Source organism: Manacus vitellinus, unplaced genomic scaffold, assembly GCF_001715985.3.
Source record: "Manacus vitellinus isolate BGI_N305 unplaced genomic scaffold, ASM171598v3 scaffold_19_pilon, whole genome shotgun sequence".
NCBI lineage: Eukaryota > Metazoa > Chordata > Aves > Passeriformes > Pipridae > Manacus > Manacus vitellinus.
In genome coordinates this window covers 5,034,447-5,057,486 of record NW_021939395.1, presented here as the reverse complement: position 1 = coordinate 5,057,486, position 23,040 = coordinate 5,034,447, and the positions used below count along the sequence as shown (strand labels likewise).

The following is a 23,040-nucleotide window of genomic DNA, read 5'->3' as shown; positions in this document are numbered from 1 at the left end:
TAGCTAATTAAGTTGCACTGCAATGCAGAAATTAAATCTGACTTTTGCTGGAAGACCATAAGGTCATAATGTTGCTCTATTTCCAGGAACCAGAAGAAAGCATATATAAATTTTCCTGATATTTTGGTTAATTATACATGCGCGCACATACACACACACACACAAGAAAAAAAATGAAAAAAAAAAGTATTTGCCACAACAGCCAGAAATGGTGGGTAAGAGAACACACACACGACTATTCCCAACATGGCAGGGTTAAAAAAACAGGACAGCTAGAAAAAGCAAACACCCACCGAGTTTGCCAGGATTACTTCTCCTGAACCTTAGTTGTATTTTGCTTTTTTTTTTTATTTTCCCCTCAGAAGACAGGAAGCAACTTGAATTGAACTGAGCCGTTTTAAAAATTCTGGGAGTACTACAGCCAAAGACAAAACACAAACTGAAGGAGAGCGCAAAACCAGAGAAAAACATCACCAGATCTTTGACTTGCTTTAATATTCTGGGATGATATGTCCTAGAACTTTTGAATGTGGGTTTTAAAAAAAAAAACAGCATTTAAGATTCAGTAGAAGATATGCAATCCAGAGATGTCAAAAATACAGACAGGAATAAATGATACAATATTTTATGGAAATACAAGGACTGTCAGCTTGGATAAAATGTACATACTTTTTAAGTGTCCTCAAGTGATACATATGGCTAAAATTAAACCCCTGATTGCAGCAACCTAAGATATTCAGTGCCTGATTCTGCAACCTGTGTGCTGAGCACTCATTCACACAGTTACTTCTGTGGACTTCAGTGGGGCAACCTGCTGATCAGGATGCTCAGGGGAAGAACAGCAGAAATGGTCCTAGATAAGTATTTGCCATGACTTTTAAATGTACAAAACCCATTTGCCTTAGAAAAACCACTTTAGCCTGCTGCAGTCTTTGAACTAAAGTAACAGATTCCATCTCTAGGCTGAGAGCATTTATGACATGTTTGAATTTATTCGCCATTTTTCTATGCAAGCTAATGCTGATGCTAGTAAATATTTAAACTGGGAGGTAATGAAATTGCAACATGCCTTTTAGTTAAAACCAAAACATATGCAAGCCTAGATGGCAGGCAGAAATCACCCTCCAATTCTTTTAGCAGGGATTATCTGGTGCTGAATCAGAATAGTTCAATATACACTGAGCTTCAGTGTGCATCTATAAAGCTGCATTAGGGGGTGCAGCACAGTATGAAAAGGGAGAGGACTAGTTTTTCAGCTGGTGTAAATCAGCACTGACATCTACGCAGCTACTTAGAGGCACATCAGCTGAAGCTTCAGCCCACAGTCATCAGAAACTCCCAGCCATCATTCAGTCTGTATGTAAAACTCAGCAGTGGAAGTGCAGAGTGAAGTGTAATCGACATCAGATAAAAAGCTGCTCTGTTAGTCTAGTTTCTGATAACGCTTTTCCAGACTGTGTGGTCTAAAGCAGTTTTATGATGTGCTGTATACTGCATAGCTCTGCAAAGTACAGTATTTCCTTACAGGCAAGGATTATGGGACACTAATCATTTCATTGGCATGATCAGTAAAAAGGCATAATGATAAAAGCTTTGGGAGTTTATCTGCATAGAGATATATTGGCAAAAATTAGTCTGGGGTTAGAGGGTTTGCTCCTCGGTGTGTGCACATTGGATTAAGTCCACTGAAATCAGTACTCCTATACCAGTTTACACCAGCTGAGGAACTTTACCTCTGTTATAAATAAAACTTTTGTGTTGCTTCATTCATAAATTCAAGGGTAAATGCCTCCTGCCAGTGGGTCAAAGCTTCTCCACGTCCATAACGCCGTGTTACTTGTCACTGAAGTCAATGGTGGTTTCCCTGAGCAAGGGCTGAGTCAACATATGGTCTGGCTGAAGAGCAAGTCTGCTTGCAGTTACTCCAGCACTTGTCCAGAGACCTTGAACTACCTTCAGTGAGGTGAGTGCTCAGCCAGAACAAAAATGGGTGTAATTCCACTGAATTAACTGGGTTAATGCAACTCAATTTCTGGCCTAATAAACTTAACTCCAGTAATGTTATGCCATTTTTGTTAACCAGCTTCTCTGTGATATACAGTACCCAGCAAGCTCCATAAGACCTGTGCATTATTGCCACATGATAGCAGAATTTGGTGCCATGACTTTCACCAGTTGAGCCAAGTTATTTTGCATTTGCTTAACTCACAATTTGGTCTATTGTAGTCACTCTTGTCCAATAAAACAACGAAATTCGCTTCAGGATCTGATCTTCCTTTTATTTCAGAGAAGGAAATAAGTCAGTGGAAATTAGGGCTATCTATACTTGGTGGGTCTTTCAAAGGTATTACAACAGGGTGACACTCACACAACTGTGAGTAAACTTATATCCAGCACAGAGAGCTTACGGAACTTACATAGAGAGGAACTCACTTAAAACCAAAGAAGAAAGCAAGTCTCAGACAGCTGCATTGTCCACTCATGTGACTTTTATGACTGGCATCAGCAGGACTGAGGTGAGGCCAGTAAGCATGAGTGGTCCTGTGGACACTACAATTTAAACTGCAATTCTGCACACAGTGGGCACTGCCCGAGTTCTGTGCTGTTACTGCGAGCACGGCTTCTGTCAACTCGTTTGGCATTTCCAGATGAAGTGCAAGTACAAGGGAGTGCTCAAATCCCAGTCCCATCTGCAGCTGCAAAGGACCAAGATCTGAAAGCAATGCAGAGCCACAGCTCTGCCACACCCAGGTGGTGGGGCTGGGGTCCCTCAGTCCTGCTGGGCATAGCACTTGTCCCCCAGTACAGTGGACAGGGCTATGTGGATTCACACCACAGAGACCTGTAGTAGTCCAACACCCATTGTAGGCTGCGGGCTCAGGGAGCTCTGTGTGGCTCCACAGCCTGTGGTGGGCAACATCAGGTCACACATGGCTACTTGAGCTGGCCCCTAAGCCCCTGGGCTTGGTCCTTGCTGGAGTTGTAAAAATAATGGTTTAACTGTATGGTGACTTCAGGGCAGTGACAAGAGTTAGCTCTCTATGACACATGGTGGCACTCTGAGGGGGATTAAGAACTGGATGGAATGGTGCTATACTCTGGTTTTATAGGATACCATGGTACAGGTGTTATTTTACAGGACATATCAAGAGTAATGAATCCCCTTTCCCAAAAAGCACACATAATGCCACACATAAATTCATAATGCCAGACCCCAACAACTTGCCCCAGTTTCTTTAAACCACTCTTGATATCTTGAATTGCCTGATATGATCACAGTGCCAATGAGCTGCCTGACATGTTGCTACATATCCTGTGGTCCTGGGAAGAGCTTATCATCATAGTTTTTCTGTTACAGGGCTTCCTGATGAGGCCAGGTTTGATTCTCATCTGACACCAGTTTTATGCAGTAACTCATCTGCCCCTGAATTTGCTCTCATATCTGTAGAGCCACGTCATCCCCTGGCTGTACACAAGATCTGAACTCAATCTATCCTGACTTCAGCAGCTACCACCAGGGGTTTAAACAGGTGTGAGATGATCAGAATCACTGATCTTGGAAGACAAAACATCTCTGAAACAAAATGGCTTAAGTAAAGCCACCAAGTCCATCAGAAAGGCAGGTCTGATAAGAATACTGGTGAGAGGAGGACTGCTCTCTGAGTCAGGCAGGAACATTATGCACTCAGGAGGAGGTTTCAGTAATGAAGGAGAGCCTAACAGCTTTTAGCCTATACCTGTAGGCTAAATTCAAGTGATATAACTAAAACATACCACTATATCTAGTGAGATACATATATTTATATACATACATGTGTGTGTTTGTATATATATATATCTATCTCATTAGAGAATGCCTATATGCTTTGGTGAGTATAGTGCTCTGGTTATATCATGGAAGTCCAGGAGGAATTGAGCCTTCCCAACATTAAGAAGACTTGTTTTATTTGTATTTATAAAGTAGTATGTAAAATAAAGCTGGAAGATGTCATAAGGACAGGGGACTGGTTTCTTATCTTCATCCCCTTTGCCTCACTCCCAGTGCCCTCATGTGAGGTCAGGGAGATGCTGCGAGAGGCAAAGGCCGTTTGCAATGACCTTTCACTGGTGCAAGCTGCCTAGAGATGGGACACTTCTACACTTGCTTCAAAATGACAAATTAATTGCCTTTGGTGACTGATGAAATATTTCATCTTTCTTAAAACTTCAAGACAGTGGTCTATGGCAAATGAGCTAACCTGAAAAACAGCATGTTGACAGCACATTCAGTTTTGACACTGACCTCAGGGACCACAGGACCAAGATGACAAAGTGTTGCTACTTTCTGCCACAACTTCATTGCCTGCAAGAGACAGTAGGTGCAAACAGGAGTATCACATACTACAGAGGAACACTTGAATAATGCCATTACCACCAGCAGTGGTAAGAGTGGTTTCTGTTTACAGCTATCATATACGTTTTCTTGTGCTATGAAGTAATGAACAAGGACTTTTTGTTGCAAATACACACACACACACACACACACACACACACACATGTGCTTGCTTCAACACTGTGTGTAGTGGAGTTTGTCCTGAACTCAAAGCAAAGTGTGTTAATACTTAAGTCAGAATCCTTACCAGCCCCGTTTCTGCTGTCTGTTAAGTTGCCCTCACAAAACTAATGACTGGATTTAGACAGCATTAAATGATGATAAAAATATATGAAAACTTTTCTTCCAAAGTACCCAAAAACATCAGTGAATCTAAACTGTTACAATAAAAGAACACAATAAAACCTGTGAAATAAAAAAGCATAAAAATTAAGGTCCAGATTCAATTCTCAGATTTTGTTTCTTTAGGAGGAATGAAGATCTCCAATGTTATTTTTTAAAAAAAAGTCCACATGACTATCAACAGACCTGTCCCTATTTTTCAAAGGAGATCATTTATAAATGAGACAATATATTCACAGAGAGAGTATATAAATAATTAAAAGTCCAAAGAACATGTAAGAAAAAGTGAAATGAAGCTGTTAGAAGCAAGCTGTGAAAGTTGCCACCAACACTACTAGCAAAAAGGCTTTCCTTCCAATCCCTGCTCTGGAGCACCCAAAACACATCACATGGCTGAGATACTGCACTCGGAGCAGGATATTCTGCCCGGACGATGTCAAAGACTTCACTGAGGAGCTGCTGCAGGGCTTGACAGGGAGGTTAAGTGCTATGCAAATGCCTCGCCTGAGCACTTAGCACTTTACTGCCCTTGGATCTCGCACCCGTGGAGCTCCCCAAATGCTTGAGTTTAGCCCTTTACTGGCTTGCTCCCCTCACTGCTGAACTATCAGTATTGCTCCAAACCTCCTCAAGCATGGGTCACAAATGGCAGTCAGTTCTGGCAATTTTTTTATGAATCTTGGTGTCCTTCTTAAGTCCCAGCTGCAGAAATCAGGAGATTACATCACTGTCCCAGTTTATCACTATTAAAAACAATTAAAAACAAATGTGTGTTTTCCAGCCCTTGTCATGTTTGGAGAATGCCTGAAAATGTGTCGTGAAATCAGTCCCAAAGCTCAGTATCCAGAAGGCAATACAAGAACCAAGGAGTTTATTTAACAAAAAAAAACAAACAACCCAAAACCCCAAAAAAACCCACTAACACAATTTTAAGCCAATCTTGTAATTTTTGGTGCTTGGTTCATGAGTTTGAGAGCCTGAATTGGGCAGTGTTAAGTGCAGACATAGCAAACGCCCAAGCACAGACATGCTGCTTCCCCACGGACTGAAACAAACAAACAATCTCATTTGATTAAGTCTGCTGGAAGTAATATTTTAAGGGGTAAAAATGATTCCACAAAGATGACATGTTGGCAATTGAAATGAGATGAATATAGTGCCTGTAAAAGTGCAATAATCCTTAATAACTAACCCAAAAGAAGCATCATCCCCAGGGATAAGATGGTAATTCACTCTCCATATTTAATTTGTTTCTAAGCTGCTTTTGAAACAAGACTGCTAAATAGTAAGTTGGCTTGTGATCCTAGACTTGACTGCTGGACTTACTATAATCATGCCATTGATTCAGCATACATTTCAACCTAAGTCACAGGATACAAAATCAGGTGGGCTAATTCCTTAAGCTGTTTAAGCAAAAGATTGTGAACGCGGCGTAAATTTAAAGATAGGAGCCTGTTTACCACAACCAACAGGAGAAAGATAATACATTGTCTTCACTGAGTGACTGCAGCTAACTCTGAACAGTCCCATGTCTGAAGACTGTCTTTCAAGGCATAGCTATCCCTCGTAAAGGCATGGAAGTCTAGGATTTCAGTCTACATTAAAGGAACAAGTGACGACAATGCACTTAATTAGACTAAATAGTTACTTGCAAAAAGAATGGAAAACTCTCTGGCTTATGACAAAACCATCCCAACACTACTGCGTCTCAACTACCCAACCTGTTAAAAAAAATTTCAAGTGTTTTGTTTTCTTTTTCTTTAAAAAAAAAAACTCAACAACCACCTTTCATCTACAGTTCTGAACAGTTCTCACTGTCGTGGTTTTATTCATTAGCTACTGGGCCCAGAATCAGTGTGACAAATGCTGTCAGATTCAGGTTTCAGCCGTGTTACTGAAACCCTCAGAGAACAGATAAGGGTGTATCGACCACTTCAGGCACAGGAGTGTGCAGATAATACAGGATGTGCATGTTCTGCAAATGTCCTTTGCAGAAAACCCTAAACGGGATGATTTCTCTAATGATGCACGTTGGCTGTGTTTACAATACAGCCTCGTGGAACAAAATGTTAGGAATTATTGATTTTTAAGAAAAGGTAGTACTACTGGGAGCTAATATACAACAGCTACAGAAATGTTTGTCTTAAATGTGCATTGGGCAGAGTCCTTAAACTGCTCTTATTGCAAATATCCAAGGCCTGCTCTAAAAATCGTAACAGTCTGAACCTTTTAAATGCAAATTTGTCCTATTTATCTGGTCACAACCCAGTGAGTAGAATCCAATAACTCACCAGATTAAAGGATATACAGGTTTATATAGCAGAAGGTAATTGCAATTAACTAATATCTGGATGGCATTTAATACACATATTGTATTATTTCAATGAGATGAGACAGAATAATATTTACATTGCTATGAGCATTTTCTGTTTATAGAAATGGAATTTACAGTTCAGTAAGGTATGCAGGTGTTATATCAAGAATGAGATGAGACCATTTAAAGTCTTGTGAATTATTGATATAAATTCATTTTGTTTTGTTTCATGCACCAGCGCTTCTTGCAGTGGCACCAGAAGAGCAGTGCAGTTTATAACAAGGAAAAAAAATAAGAGGAAAGAGCAAATGTGAAATGGTGCAATTTATTCACAATTGCTTTGAAATTCTATCTGAATTGTCTCATTATTATTCACGCATTAGAGGAATGGTCCAAAACATGACAGCATGGGTAAACAGATGCAGAGCTTGGAAAATAGGTAATCTGACTGAAGTATTCATGGCCATTATTAAACAAATGTTATATTGCTTTTGGGTAAATCTGGTGATTTTATTTAATTTGACATTGTTTTCAAGATAGCAAGATAATACTGTTAGTTTCTAATGCTCTGAAATGAACAAAACAGGTGAAAAATGATGCCACATGGAATTATAATGTTTCAACAGTAGCTGGTTAGTTAAACTTCTAGATAGTTTCATGAAGAATCTGCATACACTTATTAATGGACTTTTACATACAATATCAATGCTTAGAGTGCAGCAGTCCTGTTAAAATCTGCTTTCAGTGAGTCACTATGCAAGGAGAGATTGTTCTATGAAGAAAAATCTTGGATGAGTATTTGTTTGAGACTAAACAGTAAAGTAGAAAGAAAATTCACAGATTTAGTATAGGAATGGTAGATAAGACTAAGAAAGCTAATATTTTGAAACTGCCTAAAAACTGCAATAAATTCTGCTGCCTACTGAAATTATTAAGCCAACAATAAACAGGAAGAATGGAATATCAAAACCTCATTGCATAGTGTGTCATCATTCTTTAATGAGGCATTCCTTCAACCTTTTACCTCTTAACACCTTTGGTGATCTTACATTATGTAGCTGTAAGATATTCAATGTTCTCTTTTAGAGATTAAACCTATAGGAAGTATGAAATCTTAGGAATGTACTGAGTCAGGTAATGATGCCAGAATTAAGCGTCGAAAAGCTTGGTTCAGGTTCAGAAGATGATTTTGAATGAATAGCTATAACTTCTACTAATTTATTTCAGAAGGGACTTCTCATATATACCCTCAAATATTTAAGACGCTTTGTACTATTTCTCAGGAATCCATATCTTCTCAAAGTGCTTTTTTGTTTTCACTTGAAGGCAGCATGGACTTAAAACAATACTGCAGGGAATGTACCGTTCCATAAAGCACATAAGGATGGCAGGATCCAGGAGACACAAGGCATAGAAAATTGTCGAAAATGATTAGATGGTACAACACATACTGCTCTTGAGTCATAAGTTTCTTTTATGGTGACTTCTACTTCCAATAGATAGGATATTAAAAAAGGCAATAAAAATGAAGTTACATGAATAAACTTCCAAAAATGAGTGGAGTTCCACCAGTGATCGTCTCTGCGCTGGTAGAGGTAGAAGAATGGGGATGTTATGGAGAGGGCAGCAGTCACTACAACAAATGAGCCTCAATGCGGAGCCAGTGGAGTCCCTGGCGAACGTAACGAACCAGATTGGTCATACTGCTGTGTTGTGTTAAGGGTCCCATCACTGAGTCCAGGTCTACAAAGAACTCTGCAACACACAAGAAACAGAGGCAGTTGTTTCAGGCAATGGTACAGAAATACAGGTATTACCATGATTTCCCAATCGGTGCAATTAGTGAGTTCTCAAGGCGGTTGTGCACATGAGCACAACTGTCAGCATGAAAGAATTTAAAACACAACAGTATATTTAAAAAGACCGAATTAGACTATCCATGCTGGCAGTCTACCACAACATTGTATGAGTGGTTGCCAGTAGTCTTCCTTTAACTCTGATTGATGATCTATGCCATCAGTTTGCTGACTTCACAATTTAAATAGCTGGCAATGAATTGCTAGTACAGCATTTCCTTTTCCATGCTGTACCCTCTCCCAGGTATGAAGGGCTAGTCTGGATCCTGCAGAAGACCTTGCTTGCTCTTTTCTCCACCCTCCAATTTCTGTTACTGCCATTGCAGAAGTTTTGGTCCTCTGCTCATTCTGCTGCAGCTGCAGGCCCCAGAGGATGTGTGTGGGGTGGGAGGAGAGAAGGAAGAGGAGAGAGGGAACACAGCAGGAAAATACCATCTAGGAGACAGGAACCTATAAGGGGGAAGAATCCCAACCCTGGGATTCCATGTTGGAAAGGGTTAATAGGAGGTCACTAAACAGAGAGCCACAGTTAGGAAGAAACATACCAGTTTACTTTATGTCATGTGTTAGATGTTCTCTGGGTGAAAGACTAATCCTGTTAGGGCCAACAGACCTTTCCTAATTGCTGTCAATGGAGAACTGAATTGTGTCCTCTATTCTCCCACAGCTTGTCTTTATGCTCACTGGGGCACAGGCATTCCCACACATACAACACTTACACTATATTTAGGCAAGTGGGAGCCTGCTCTCAGTTAAAGCCCCTCAGAGCTCAGATAACAACCAGCAATCACAATAACAGTGGCTGAGCCCTTACATTCTCACCCTGCCTAAAATCCAGTGCCCAGCACTCAGCCAGCCAGCACTGTATTGGCTGCACTTCAGGAGAGCAGATGCCGGGTACAAAATCATTATCAGTACTTTCTTCAGCGAGTAAGTGCTGCTTTGAGGTCTTCTATCCAAGTATTGACAGCCTGACCCTGGTCAGCTTGGGAGCTACAGCAGTATCAGAGCACAAAGTGATTTGGCTGCAGGCAAGCATAATGAGAGCTCAGGGCTAGCACCAGAGCTGTTCAGATGCTGCAGCCAGCAGCTACTTTTAATCTTCCTTCCTCTGTCTTTTATTCCCCTCCTCTAGTGTAAAAATCAATACATTTAGAAGTGAAATAATGCACTATCTTGCTTGCATTCTAGAGATCTCATTTTAGGCTCAGATAAATAATTACTTTAAACACTGAAAATTCACCTTAAAGCCTAATTTCAGTTGAACATTTCTTGAAAAAGCTACATGCACTGAAGCCCCTTATTAAATTTATGCGTGAGAGAACAGGTCTTGCTCACTACAGAGCTGATAGTTTTCCACTGAAGACAAAAAGCACTGCTATCTTTGGAAGTTTAAAAAAAATGATCTGATCTTGTAAAGTCAGCTGAGAGTTTGATGTTATAGATGGTGAACACCACGCTAGGTGATACAACACAAACCAGCCCATGGGCTTTGGGAAGTCTGCAGTTTAGTCTGGCCTGATACAGATGCAGATTTATGACAAACTCCATCTATTCTCCCACACATTCTCAACCCTACTGACCAGGGAAAATTCCACCAAAAGTACATGGCAGTATGCTCATGCTTTCCCTTTCAAACCAGATCAGCCTGGTGGGTCACAGTTCTGCTGTTCTCCTCTTGCATTTTTATTTTAATGGCACATCTTTTGTCAGGCTGACAAAGAAAGGCTTCTGTCTGCTGCTCTGAGCCAGCTGGACATGAGTCAAGTCCAAACTGGGAGTGTGCAGGCATACTCAGAGGAGCACAAAACCTAAGCTGACAGCCATGGACAAGGGGAAGCTGCACAGCTCCTACAATGTGGAAGAAATCTCTTGTGACTGCATGGGCATGTCCTAAGAAACATCTATGACAGCAGTAAGACCTAGAGGTAAAGGCAGTTAGGCCACAGTTTTATACCCATCTCTATTAGCTCTCATCAGAGACATATTCTTGGGCAAGACACACCCTGTGATTCAGAAGACAACAGAAACAATGAGAGCTGACCACAAAAAAACCCATAAAAATGACTGGATCTGGGTTTTTTGGCTTTATTTTTTTTTTAAAGGAATTTAATTTTTATCTTGATCATGGTTTCTTTGTGGGTTTATGTTTGCTTTTGAGACCATTCTTATTTCAAGGGGAGGGGGGGGAAAATCTCATTCTTTAAAATGAACTGACCGCCCAAGCTCCTGGGAGAGAGGCCAAGAGATTTGTCCTGTCCTTGAGACTCACAGCAGAGTCTGGGGTTTGCACTGTCCTGTTTGCTGTCATGGGGCATTTTGGAACTCAAAGTCCACATGCCAGTGTACCAGAGCTTGGGCACTGCTAGGGCTGGTCCAGTTGGCAAAGGTGGACTAGAGGGGACAGGGATGAGTCCTGTCCCAGCCAGCAAGATATAGGTGCTCTGAATTATTTGAGAGGTACAGATGACATCTACTAAAACAACTACAGCTAGGTTTCATGAAACACTGTAATATTTCTCATGTCAAAGTATCTTAAACACATCCTTCTGTAAAGAGAATCCATCATGTGATGTGATGAAGATCTGCATAGCACCACAGCAGTTCCCATACACTTTTTGTTACACCATGAATTTTTCAAATTGCAGTTTAATTGTGTTAAAGCATGCATCTTTAAATCATGTATTTAATTAGAAATGAGGTTCCAGACAAAATGTAAAGACAGACACGGTATAGCATGTATGAAACTCTGATCTCTCTCCAATGGTTTATAATACTTAAATCAAATTTGAAGTAACACGAACTTTCCATTCCCTGTAACGTGTCTGCAGTTTGTGAAACAAGATATGAAAGAACAGGTCACAACCCTACATGTCTTGCTGATGTGAGAAACCCTTATTCATGCATCCAGTCCCACTAAAGTCAAAGGGACTGCTGATCTGAATAAAGAGTATTCCTATATGGCTTTGCAGAATTGGGTTTATTTGATCGTAAATCAAAATGAGAACAAAGGAGAGTGTAGGGAGGAAAATGCAGAAAGAGAGTCAGCAGGTTTTTTTCTCATCCAGCTCTAGGACTGATAACAGCAGTGGCTGGGTACATTTTCTGTCTGCTGGCTGAATGCCTGAGCTATTTTGATTCAATACCAAGTAGAACATTTAACAACTCCACAACACACAGAGCTAATTACAAGATTATCACCATCTCTTTCTCCTATCAGGGCATCCTTCTGCATTCCCACTGTAACATTCTGCAGTACATTTGACAGGGAATCGCTTTCACATTTTGTGAAAATGGATGCAGCTATGGAAAAAATCCAAAATGACTGTACTGCTACTAAATTAATCAATGCGAACAAAGACAAGAAGCAGTGGGGAGGACTGGACAGAACTTCTATTATTGTTCCTCATCCAGGGATAGATCATTATGTCCCACCATTCAGACATAAAACTCTATAAATCTCAAGCTCAGTTTCTCTAAATCAGTGGAAATTTGCCACTGACATTAATGGGAGTAAGATCAAACTGCATACAGCAAGCACATTTGTCAGGACAAGTCAGCCATCTGAAATCTCACTATAATTTAAGAGAATGAGCCGACTCATGATGAGAATATTTCCTAGTTAGGCTCTGCACCTCTAGTGTCAAAGAAGGCTTTCTCAGTGATTTGTGTGAGCCCAAAGCTGGAATGTGAATAATTACATTATCATGGGGAAGTTCACAGCTGGCCAACAATACGCCAAATTTGTCCTTTAGTTATATCTCAGACACTCCACTACACTTGATACAACCCAGTCACAAACTGCTTGCTAAAACTCCTTGAAAATGGCTGTGGTAAAGACCTATGTTTTGTTGTTAGAAATAAACAGATTGCAACCCAACCATAGGAGAGTCAAGGTCATGGCTTTCAGTGGACATCTCCTAATCGGACTCCCCGCATGAACATAACATCTAATGTTTGCTTATCATCCTAGCCAGCATTTTAATAGTCTTAAACCCATTGACGGAGCAGTCTGAAAATAATCTCAGCGCCCTACAAGACACTGAAACTGTGAACGAATTTGCAGACTCAAAAGCTCTCATCACTTGGGGCTCATGTTCGCTAAATTATTTGCCAGCTGCTCTGATAACCCCATGTTCAGAGTGTGTTACACATCCCCCTCTGTGCTTGACAAGAGAAGATACGCATTGGCTACAGCGACCAGCGAGCAGATTTGGTCTGTTTGCTCAAGCTGTCACAGTTGTGCTCTTAGATGCGGTGGCTCCGGGTCCAAAGGCAGAGAACAGAGAGAAAGCTAAAGCTGGTGAGCCAAAGGGGACAAAGAAAAAAGCAAGAGAGCGGCGCACCTTTGTTCTCCTTGGTCAGCTTGTCAGCCATGTCCCAGTGCTCGTAGCTCCGCAGGACGTTGTTGGTGATGTTGACGTGGCTGGCAGCCATGTGGTGGATGCGCTGGGGGATGGTGATGGTCCCCGCCGAGGAGGAGCCGGTGGTGCCCGTGGTGCTCCCAGCAGAGCTGACGGGGGACGGGCTCAGGGACATGGGCGATGGTGTTTCTGTGCTCCTGCAAGAGGGAAAGCGAGAGTGAGTCCCCCTCGCACGCCCCACTTCACTGCCAACCTAAGTGCACTTCAAAAGTTACCTCTGCGCCCCAGTCAGGGGAGAATGTGCAGTGGTATCTCCTGATTTTACAAGAAAGGAGAGCATATAAACTGGGGATGACTGAAAATAAGAAGGGATTTAATTTTCCCTTTAAATGAACCTGTTATTTAAAAAAAAAAAAAAATCTATCACAAAAATAGAGCAATCTTTCAGAGAAAGAAGCATCTCATAGCTGTAATGATTTTTCTACCTGCTGCCAGAAGCTGCAATGGCAGTTAGAAAACACTCAATGTGCAATATTGGCTTATTATCAAAGTATTTTCTGGGAACAACAATGACAGTTTGCTCCAAAAACAGTCACCACAATAAGTAAAGAGCAAGTCTTAAAAGCACCCTGCTGAGCAGTATTAGGTCCTGAGGGTACTGTAGGATTATGAATATCTCTATAGGATTCTTTAAGGCCATGGAGATTTGTTCTAATTGCCTACAGTTTCATCTGCACAGTTCTGTACAAAGCAGTGTTTTAAGTTACCTACTTAGTGTGGCACTAATGTTCTAATATAGATTTTCCTTTAATTCTAACACCAGCAATTAGGAATCACCTGCTGGCTGCAGGCAGTGCTGCGGTCAGCACAGCAAGCTCTTGGTTAGAGCTGTGCAGTGCTGAACCCTCACAAAACAGCTATTCTCTTTGAAAATTTATAGAATCATGGAATTGTTCACGTTGGAAAATACCTTTAAGATTATTGAGTCCAACCACTAACACAGCACTGCCAAGTCCACCACTAACCCATGTCCCCAAGTGCCACATCTACATATCTCATATCTTTTGAATATCTCCAAGAATGGTGGCTCAATCTCTTCCCTGGGCAGCCTATTCCAGTGCTTGATGACCCTTTTGGTGAAGAAATTATTCCTAAACCTCCCCTGGTGCAACTTGTGGCCATTTCCTCTTGTCCTATCGCTTGTTATGTGGGAGAAGTAACAAAAGCTACCCTTCATCAGATCAACACTCCCACCCAACTTGGTGTTATCCACAAACTGACTAAGGGTGCCCTTGATCCCTTCGTCCAGCTCATCAAAAAAGATATGAAATAGGACTGGCCCCCTGGGGAACACCACTGGTGACCAGCTCCAGCTGGATGTAACTCCATTTGGAACCACTTACCTAAACAAAAGCATTCTACTTGCTGTGGAATACACTTGAGATGCAGGGCTGCAGGACAGACTGCCACCACGGCACAGCCTAGGGCTGAAAGGCATCGATGGCAACAGCTTTTGCTGCAGGTTTTCTAGCAGTGCCCTGCTATTACCTGTGCTCAACAACAGGCTCCTGTGATATATTCTTTTTCCAGAGCTAGAGACCACGTTGATTTGGCAGACAGTAGCTTTTAACACAGCTTATGTGTTAGAGTTTAAGCACATCCTAATGCACAAATGTTTTACTTTAAGTCTCAAAACATCCTGGTTATCTGACGTGCCACAGTGTCTTTAATGCACAGGAGAGCTGAACTATACTAGATTAGGTCTGGGAGCTGTTAAAAATGATAAGTATCTGAGGATACCAAGAGTATTTTGTTAGAGCCACTTAGAACAAGCTGACGCACTTCTGCCAAATAAAGCACATTGTTCACTGGATTTTCCCTGTTGTGCACAGCCATTATTACTGTGGTGAGTCTACTAAATCTCTGTATTTTGTGCTCTCTGTTGCTAGAGGTGGGAAACATTTCTGTAATGAAACCAGGGAAAATTTGTTTCATTGCCAGCCTGGAACCCAGGCCAACTTTGTAGAGGTTCACAACCCTTTCAAACAAGAGTAGGCAGAAATTCCAGTAAGGCCAAACGAGATTTTTGATCTTTTGAGACCCTGAGGACACTACAATTCATGGCAATGGATCAAGTTTTGCTTTGTTAAAAAAAAAATAAATTTGAGACTGCCCCACTGTTTCCCTGTTCTGCACCAGGCTGCTGATCCATCCCCATACCTCTGTGGTGTGCGAATTCTCTACCCATCTGGTACAAATTTGCAGGGGAACAAGAGGAAACTGCAGAGTGAGTAGCACTGGGGAAGGCAGAGCACGTGCTGCCAGGGGCAGCACCAGGCCTGTGACAAACTGGGGGCCACCAGGAGACACCTGAGATATACAGCCACTCTGAGCCAGCCAGAGAGCTTTTCTTCTGAGACTCCACACAGGGGGGATAGAAGAGCTGAGTGTGGACTGTGGTCACAGGTCACAGGTGTCACAATAACGCTGTTATAACACGGCCTTGTCATGTTCAGTTATTCTCACATGTCAAGTGCTTCCTTCTCTGAATAAAAGGCAGAGATGTGCTCTTTCAGAGCTTTGCTTCCTTATCTCCAAAGTTAGTGGGAAGAGACTGATCAGCTGGGTGTTACATTAGAACTGATGCTGACCTGAAGGCTGGGTTTCCGCTGCCTACTTTGTGGCCAGACAAGAATTTTCTCCTCCAGTCAAAACCCACTTATTCTAAATCCTGAACACCCAACAGCTCCTTTAAATAGCGAGGGAGGTGTCATCACCTGCAGAGCAGACACTTCATCCTGACTGTTATAGGACAGGAATAAAAGGATAACTTCCGCTTCATGAAATGTGTACGTACAAGCCACTTCTTAAGAAAAGAGATGCAATGCCCCAGTGGTCTATTTCATCACTAAAACTTTAGGTAAACATTTATGTATTTTTACTGCAATACAAGGTTTCACTGACATTTAAATGCCTCAAAAAACTGGCACATAATGAATAATTTAATTTAGTATTGCTTTTCCAGTGTTAAAATATATTTTCAGCTTTTATTTAAAGGTGATTTTGTATTTCATCACTTTAGTTTGTTTTATAATCTATACTTAAATATCCCTATACACACATATTCAAAATAACTGTGTATTTGGGGTGTATATGTTTATATACATACACCACAAAACATTTTGAATTACCTAAGACAATATTTTCCTTTAAGCAAAATATTGCAATTCTCGGTTTTGTACTGCTTGAAAATGAAGTCTGCTTGAAAACTTCATTTCTTTGTGTGCTAAACTTCAACCCCTTCTACAGTTTTATGTTGTTTCCTTGGCATGTCTAATGGTCATTTCTTCTGAACTACCAGAAAGAGACCATTAACAATAATCATTTTCACCTAGAATTGAGCCCATGCTAGTCAAGATGGAAAAAAAGTTAAAGTCCTTCACCTTTGTTTTACCTGTATCTGTGTGATACAGGAGGAAGGAGCAGGAAAGATGTGTCAGGTGGCAACAGAGATTGCAAGATAAAGGCAAGGTTGCAGCAGCAATGCACCTTCATTGAACAGCAGATCATAACTGAATTACCCTGACTTCATATCTGAGGTGAGGGTGTTTTAACGTTAGTATAAAGTCACTGATAATTGGCTGACTAAGTGCCTTCACATTTTCACCACTATTATACCTTCAGTTTTATTAAACAGCACTTACCATATATCAATGAAATATTCATTGGTCTTTCATTGCTGAACGAATCATTGAAAAATCATTGCAATGAAGGTTAACTTTACTTTGCCTTCCTAAAATGACACGGTACTTGCTAGCTAATTAACAGCTATTTTTATGGCCTTCATTTGGCTTGAGAAGCAAACTGTCAAAGAATTCAGCACGGACCCACCACAGCTGAATTTAGACTTAAGAGGGCTTTGCACAGATGAAGGTGTGTTTCAGCTCTTCCTTCCCAATCACAGTGGATGGCTCACACGGGTACCTGATTCAGTCTGGTGGGAGCCCCTCACCCCCACAAGCCCAGGGCAGCTGTACGATCAATTCTGTAGGCAAAAAGAACATTTTCTACCCAAAACATACTTCAAAGACACCTGTAGCTCCCAAAATGCTGATCCCATGGCCTGTCCTTTGCCTTTAGAGGTACAAAACCATTTCCCCCCCCTTTTGGAACCATTTGTTCCCAGACAAAAGTACTCAGCAGAAAATACTCACTTTCCATTGCCGCCCCAAGGTGAGGGGGCCTGTGAGGCTTTTGAAGAGTTCTGTAAGTACAAAACCAAAATGTAAATACAGGTGATGCGAGCACATGAATACTGAAGACAGAAGCCTCAACACTCCCCATTTTCACTGCAAGAGCTACAGTGCATAGAGCAGAACAGCTCTGCACATTGGTCCCATAATTAAGTGGCTGGTGGATGATTGGTAGGTTCCAACCAGTAGCTTGAAAGTCACTTGATGAAAGAGGGAATAAGTTCCAGTAAAAGCAGATGCAGGTCACGAAGAAGTGGTTTAATTACCACTGAAACTTATTCTACAAAGTAAGTTCTTGAGAATGCAAATGACTGCTTATCATTAGGGGGACCTTCAATATTTTAATAAGGAACAAAAAGAATTTGGCTTGATGCCTTAATGAAATTAATCCCTCCCAAATTGCTAGGGAAGGTGGCTTGGGATTCAGATAGTAGTATAAATAACATTTCTAGTAAGGATCTGCTTGAATGCCCTTGTTTTTATGTATTTTAGTTGCACAAATTGACTTTCCTTACCTGCTTACTCATTCTGCCTTTCACGTCTGTGTAGCACCTTGTAAAACCCTGTACAAAAAGATTGCCGAGCAACAATAAAGCCCAGGTTTTTCCAGACTTGCTCAGACTGAGTGGTTATTTTATTTTCCATACAAAGTGGTAGTATCAGGGCTGAGGCTATCTACGTGTGCTCTCTGAAAATAATCACTCAGCTGCCCTTCTAGAAGTCAGCACACACAGTGAGAATTCAATCAAATTTTACAAGTTCTCTGCACAGTATTACCATTATTACAACGCTTATCCACTTACTGTAATCACTGTTTTGCATGGGAGGCACAGAGATTCAGTGGAGCCCAGAGCCCACCCTTGACTTCTAAAACACAGCAAACAACCCAACAGTCCTGTCCAAAGCAGCAGACACTGTCAAACCATGACATTGGCCTGGCCTGTGTGTTCTGCACAGCACATACGTAATGGATATTTTTGCCACCTGCTCATATATAGGAAGCAGGGAGATCCTAAACTGCCCTGGAAAGTTTTCAGAGATGAAGAAGAAGCTTTGATGTTAGGTTCTGTTGTCTGGGGATTGTTCCCAACATTACCTGGAGACAAATTATAGGTCTGTCAAGATTAAGACTAGATCTCAATTGGAGTCAGTCATTTGATGGTAAAAATATTTAACAAAAGTATTTCAATGACTATTGACAACACATTTTCAAAAACATAAAAATCTTCCTCAAACTTTCAGGGGAAATACCTCAGAGGATGTCACTTTTTCTAATCTGGAAAGGTTTGATTTCAATTTTAGAAATTTATCACTTTAGTTATATTTTACTTCAAGTTGTCTCTAAATTTCAAAATTGCTTACATGTTTTATGGTTATTTTCTGTATTTAAATGTCAAAAATATCAACTTGAAGTTTTTAATTGGAAATTAATGAGTACCAGTTCTGTCCACAAATGGTTTCAATTTGGACAAAGTGGCATTTGTGAGGAAAAATATGGAAAACAATTCAGCCAAAAAGTTCCTCTCCAGCTCTGCTGTAAACAGCGGGCTGCTTTTCACAGTTAAAACTGTGTAAAATTCTGAATAACAACTCTATTCAAACACTTAATCTCTTTCATTTGTATTACAGATTCTCTCTAGTGAACACAGAGAACATGGTGCAGCAATACAAAACTAACATGTAGTTAATAGCTCTCATTCTTTTCTCCTCCTGTGCCTTTATTACAAAACATATAATCTGTACATATAATCTGTACACACTCAAACACTACTTCTAGGAAATGAGTTACAGTGCCCATAGCACACACATTTGCTGAAACACTCAGCTTCAACTGGATGCCTAAAATAGTATTTCTGATTTATTTTATTACATTTAACATTTTTTTCTCTTATTTTAATTTACATTAAAAGACATTTTCTCTGTGTGGATGCAGTAAAATGGTCTTATGCTGGGAGTATTAATATATTCTCTGTTGTACCTATTTGCACAGCTAGACAAGTAAAGTGGCTTTAAGGCAAAACAATCCCCCCTGCATACCCTTTTTTTTTTTTTATCATTACTTTCTGCAGAAAAAGTTTACCAAAACTATTTGTCTAATAATCCTTTTTTTTTTTAAGAGAAAATCTACATTCATCCTGGATAAAATGTGAAGTGGGTGGAACACATTTCATGAAAATGCTGAGGTTACAAATGTGTCTAGTTTAAATTTAATTTATTTTGCAAATCCCTGGCTGAAAACCCCATGAACACAACAGAGGCACTACTAATGGTGGCAACAGAGACTCCATTTAAGCACGAGACCAGGAGTAACATTACTGAAGTTGCAGAGATACACCCACAGAAAAAACACATGGGAAGTCAGGACTGTGGTTGCTTGCATGATAGTACTGGAGTTTTACAGCAGAAGGACCATTTTATCACCATTTACGTGAAAATATTAAAACTGCAGTGTTAGAGGTTTTACTGGTTTGCAGTACCAATATATGTCAAAGCTTGGAACAAATTCACAGCGGCTGAAAACACCAACAAAAAAAGACTGATGGGCTGACAAGACAGTATAATTACCTAATTATAGAATAATATGTAGTAATAAAGTACAAGAATTAATGTGTGCTTCAAACAGCATTAACCAGGAAAATGTAAATATCAAAACCTTGGCAGAGCTGAAGAAAGATTCTATTTCTCTCTTAATCTAGCAACAGTGAGGATTTGTCATTCTTACACTGGGTAAACAGCATTTGACAAGGTAAAACAAAACATCCCCAAGTCATGACAATCAGATCTCCACTTAAGGTAAAGGGAAACCTTCAAGATGTAGATAAGGCAATTTGAAGTTCCACAGGAATAAAAGGAGAAATCTCTGAGACTGCAATAAGCTTCAGCAAACCTCACTGAATTGAAAATCCAAACTTAACTAACTACAGCCTAAATAATTGCTTTATTATGGTTCACTGGGAGTCAGTTCATAATCGCTTCCACATTGAAACCTTGAAAGAATCAGGTTCCTTTTTAGAAACTTGCATAAACATTACATGGTGTTGAGAATAATGTTATTTTAGTAGAATTACTGAGTATGGTCCTTTGAATCAAGTGACTAATCCAAAAATCCCCTAAATCACTTCTGTCCTCACTCCCTGGCAGCCATCCTGCCTGCATTTCCCCAGGGAGAGGTTAAATGTGGGACTTTTAAGTCACACAGTCATACTTGTGAGAGCTCTCGGTGCTGGTATGAATTTCATTTCATATCAATAAATTAAACAGAATAAAGATTACCTTAAAATATTCCATCAGTGATCTGGAGTACTTCATAGCATGGTCCTTCTTTAGTTTAAACATTCTCAAGTAGAGAAGTGATAAGCATCGGTAGCTGTGGTAATTAGGAAAGGATTATGTTAATTCCATTGCTTAATGAAACCTATAAACTGTAAAAAAAAAAAAAAAAGCTGACCTATATTTTGTAGTTTCTGTTCTAAGGTTAAATTTTGAAACACAAGCAAATGGAGAAAGAAAAAAAAAGTGGTCAAAAGCATTAATATCCCATCTTGATAAGAGTATAAATTAGAAGAATAAATGTTTAGTCAGCTGCTGAAGAAATCCATTAGTTATCCTTTAATAGTTTAATGGAAAACAAGAATAATGATCTTCTGTAAGCTGCTTAAGTAATTCAGTACTTTTAAAGTCCTCCTTAAGATTTTAGCTGCTTCTCTCATTGTCACAAAGGGACTTACCATAAAACTGCTAATTTCTTGTCCCCTTCTGTGGCAGAAGAGCCTGTGAAATTCTTGAGTCTCATTGCATACCTTGTCAGAAAGGTGAGGAGAGAAGAAATTGAGAGTTAAGATGTTTCCAAGCATACTAGTAACACTGAAAAATAACAGCCACTCATAGACACTCTTCTCCAACCGCAACAGTTAATGGTCACAGTGTTCTGTAACGATGAGATCAATGTAAAATTCAACAGAAAGCACCACTTAAAATCTGGAGGGCTAAAGTAAATCACCAACCAATTTTCTGGGCCAACAAGGTGAACTATTCTTGGATATATTAATGATATTATATCCAGCCAACTAGGCTGAGTCCTGCAAACATTTGTGATGAGTGTTGGACAGAAGCATAAGATCCTGGCCCTCTATGTACTGAAGCGTAAAGTAATGTATAATAAGATTTTACATATAATACTTTGGGCTTGAATAATATCTTGAAAATCCTTCTCATAAATGCTTCTTCAAAGCTTTTAATATATTTTATATAGAAAATGGTTTTAAATACAGGAAAGGTCACGTTCACAGCTTTTTTAATTCATGGGTTCATTAATTTATGAGTCTTGTGTACTTGGTCTTCCCTCTCCATTTAATTGCTGCTGTCCAGCATTTGGATGATCAAAGATTGAGTATTCCTACCTCCCCTGTCTTTTTTTGCTTTAACTGAGCATACTCCATTCCATGCATTTAGTCTCTTGAAAATCAATTCATCGCATAAAATCATTGTTCTGAGCCCTAATGCAATTTCACAGGTACTTGTGTTAGAATAAGTAATAGGGTTCAGCGTTGCGTAAGAAAGTTTTAAGGTATCCAGGCAGTCTTGATGAGTCCTCATTTACAGGGAGGTAATGGAGTGCAGGCAGGCTGTGCTGCTCTGGCTCTGCCTTCTCCCACCACCCCCATCATCAGCACCCAGCTCCCAGCTGTAAACACACCACCTGATGTGCTTCCTGTCCTATCTCACCTGCTCCTTGCTATTGTTGTTCTAGTCAAACTGAAGGAATCTCATCAAACACAAAGATATGTGTCTCTTTGGGATTTTCAGCGTTAAGTTAGGGATTTTAAAATTACCATTAACTTAAAACACATTTGACAGTCAGATCTCTGATATTCCCAATCTTTTTGATGCTCCACTTGCTTTCACAAATAGGTGTCTGATGCAGATTCTCATGACAGACACAGCTAATGCAAAAGGGGAAAACTAAGTCTCTGATAAAGGGAGGAGTAAAAGTGAGAAAAATCTCCTTCTATTTGTTATCTCACAGTAAAAATCTATGTCAACATTAGCAGCCACACTGAGAAAGAGGCTTGGCACAACTGCATACTTGGTTTGTACATTCAGCACACACTGTAGCCCACAGGAATTATACCTTTTTCCATGGAGTTTACTGAGCCTGTACCTGCTCACCTGGGCAATCACTTTTTGTCCACGTCTGACCACTGACAGCAATTAAATAAGCAAATCAGTCTCACTGGCTGCTACAAGATGCTGCATGCATCTTGTATATTGGTATATTTGGTATATATTTGGTGGTAGGTGGTGGAATTGATCTCACCTGAGTTTAGCTATTTAGATATTGGAGGTCTAATATAACAAAGTTCTCCAGTTTCTTCCATAGCCAAAAAGCAGCTCCAAGAGCAGTTCAGGTGCTGCTGCTTCCATGCCAAGGTTTATCTATCACGTAGCCTGCAGCAGGACTGTGCCAGGAGCAGCAAGGCAGCGGGGCTGTGTATGCCGAGGAGTGCCAGCCACTCCAACACACAGCCATGCACTCAGC

The 23,040-nt window shown here is 40.4% G+C and overlaps 1 protein-coding gene across 1 annotated transcript in view; it reads right to left on the bottom strand.

Annotated features, from left to right (window-relative positions):
- Nucleotides 1-350: 350 nt before the first annotated feature.
- AFF2 (AF4/FMR2 family member 2) overlaps nucleotides 351-23,040 on the bottom strand; it is a 249,579-nt gene continuing 226,889 nt past the window's right edge. Inside the window, exons 16-21 of the mRNA XM_018070753.1 lie at nucleotides 21,230-21,301; nucleotides 20,775-20,868; nucleotides 18,017-18,064; nucleotides 17,463-17,512; nucleotides 13,231-13,445; nucleotides 351-8,783 (exon numbers count right to left, since the gene is read on the bottom strand). Coding sequence (XP_017926242.1) covers nucleotides 8,662-8,783; nucleotides 13,231-13,445; nucleotides 17,463-17,512; nucleotides 18,017-18,064; nucleotides 20,775-20,868; nucleotides 21,230-21,301 — 601 coding nt within the window. The 3' untranslated portion in view covers nucleotides 351-8,661. The remainder of the gene's footprint in view (nucleotides 8,784-13,230; nucleotides 13,446-17,462; nucleotides 17,513-18,016; nucleotides 18,065-20,774; nucleotides 20,869-21,229; nucleotides 21,302-23,040) is intronic.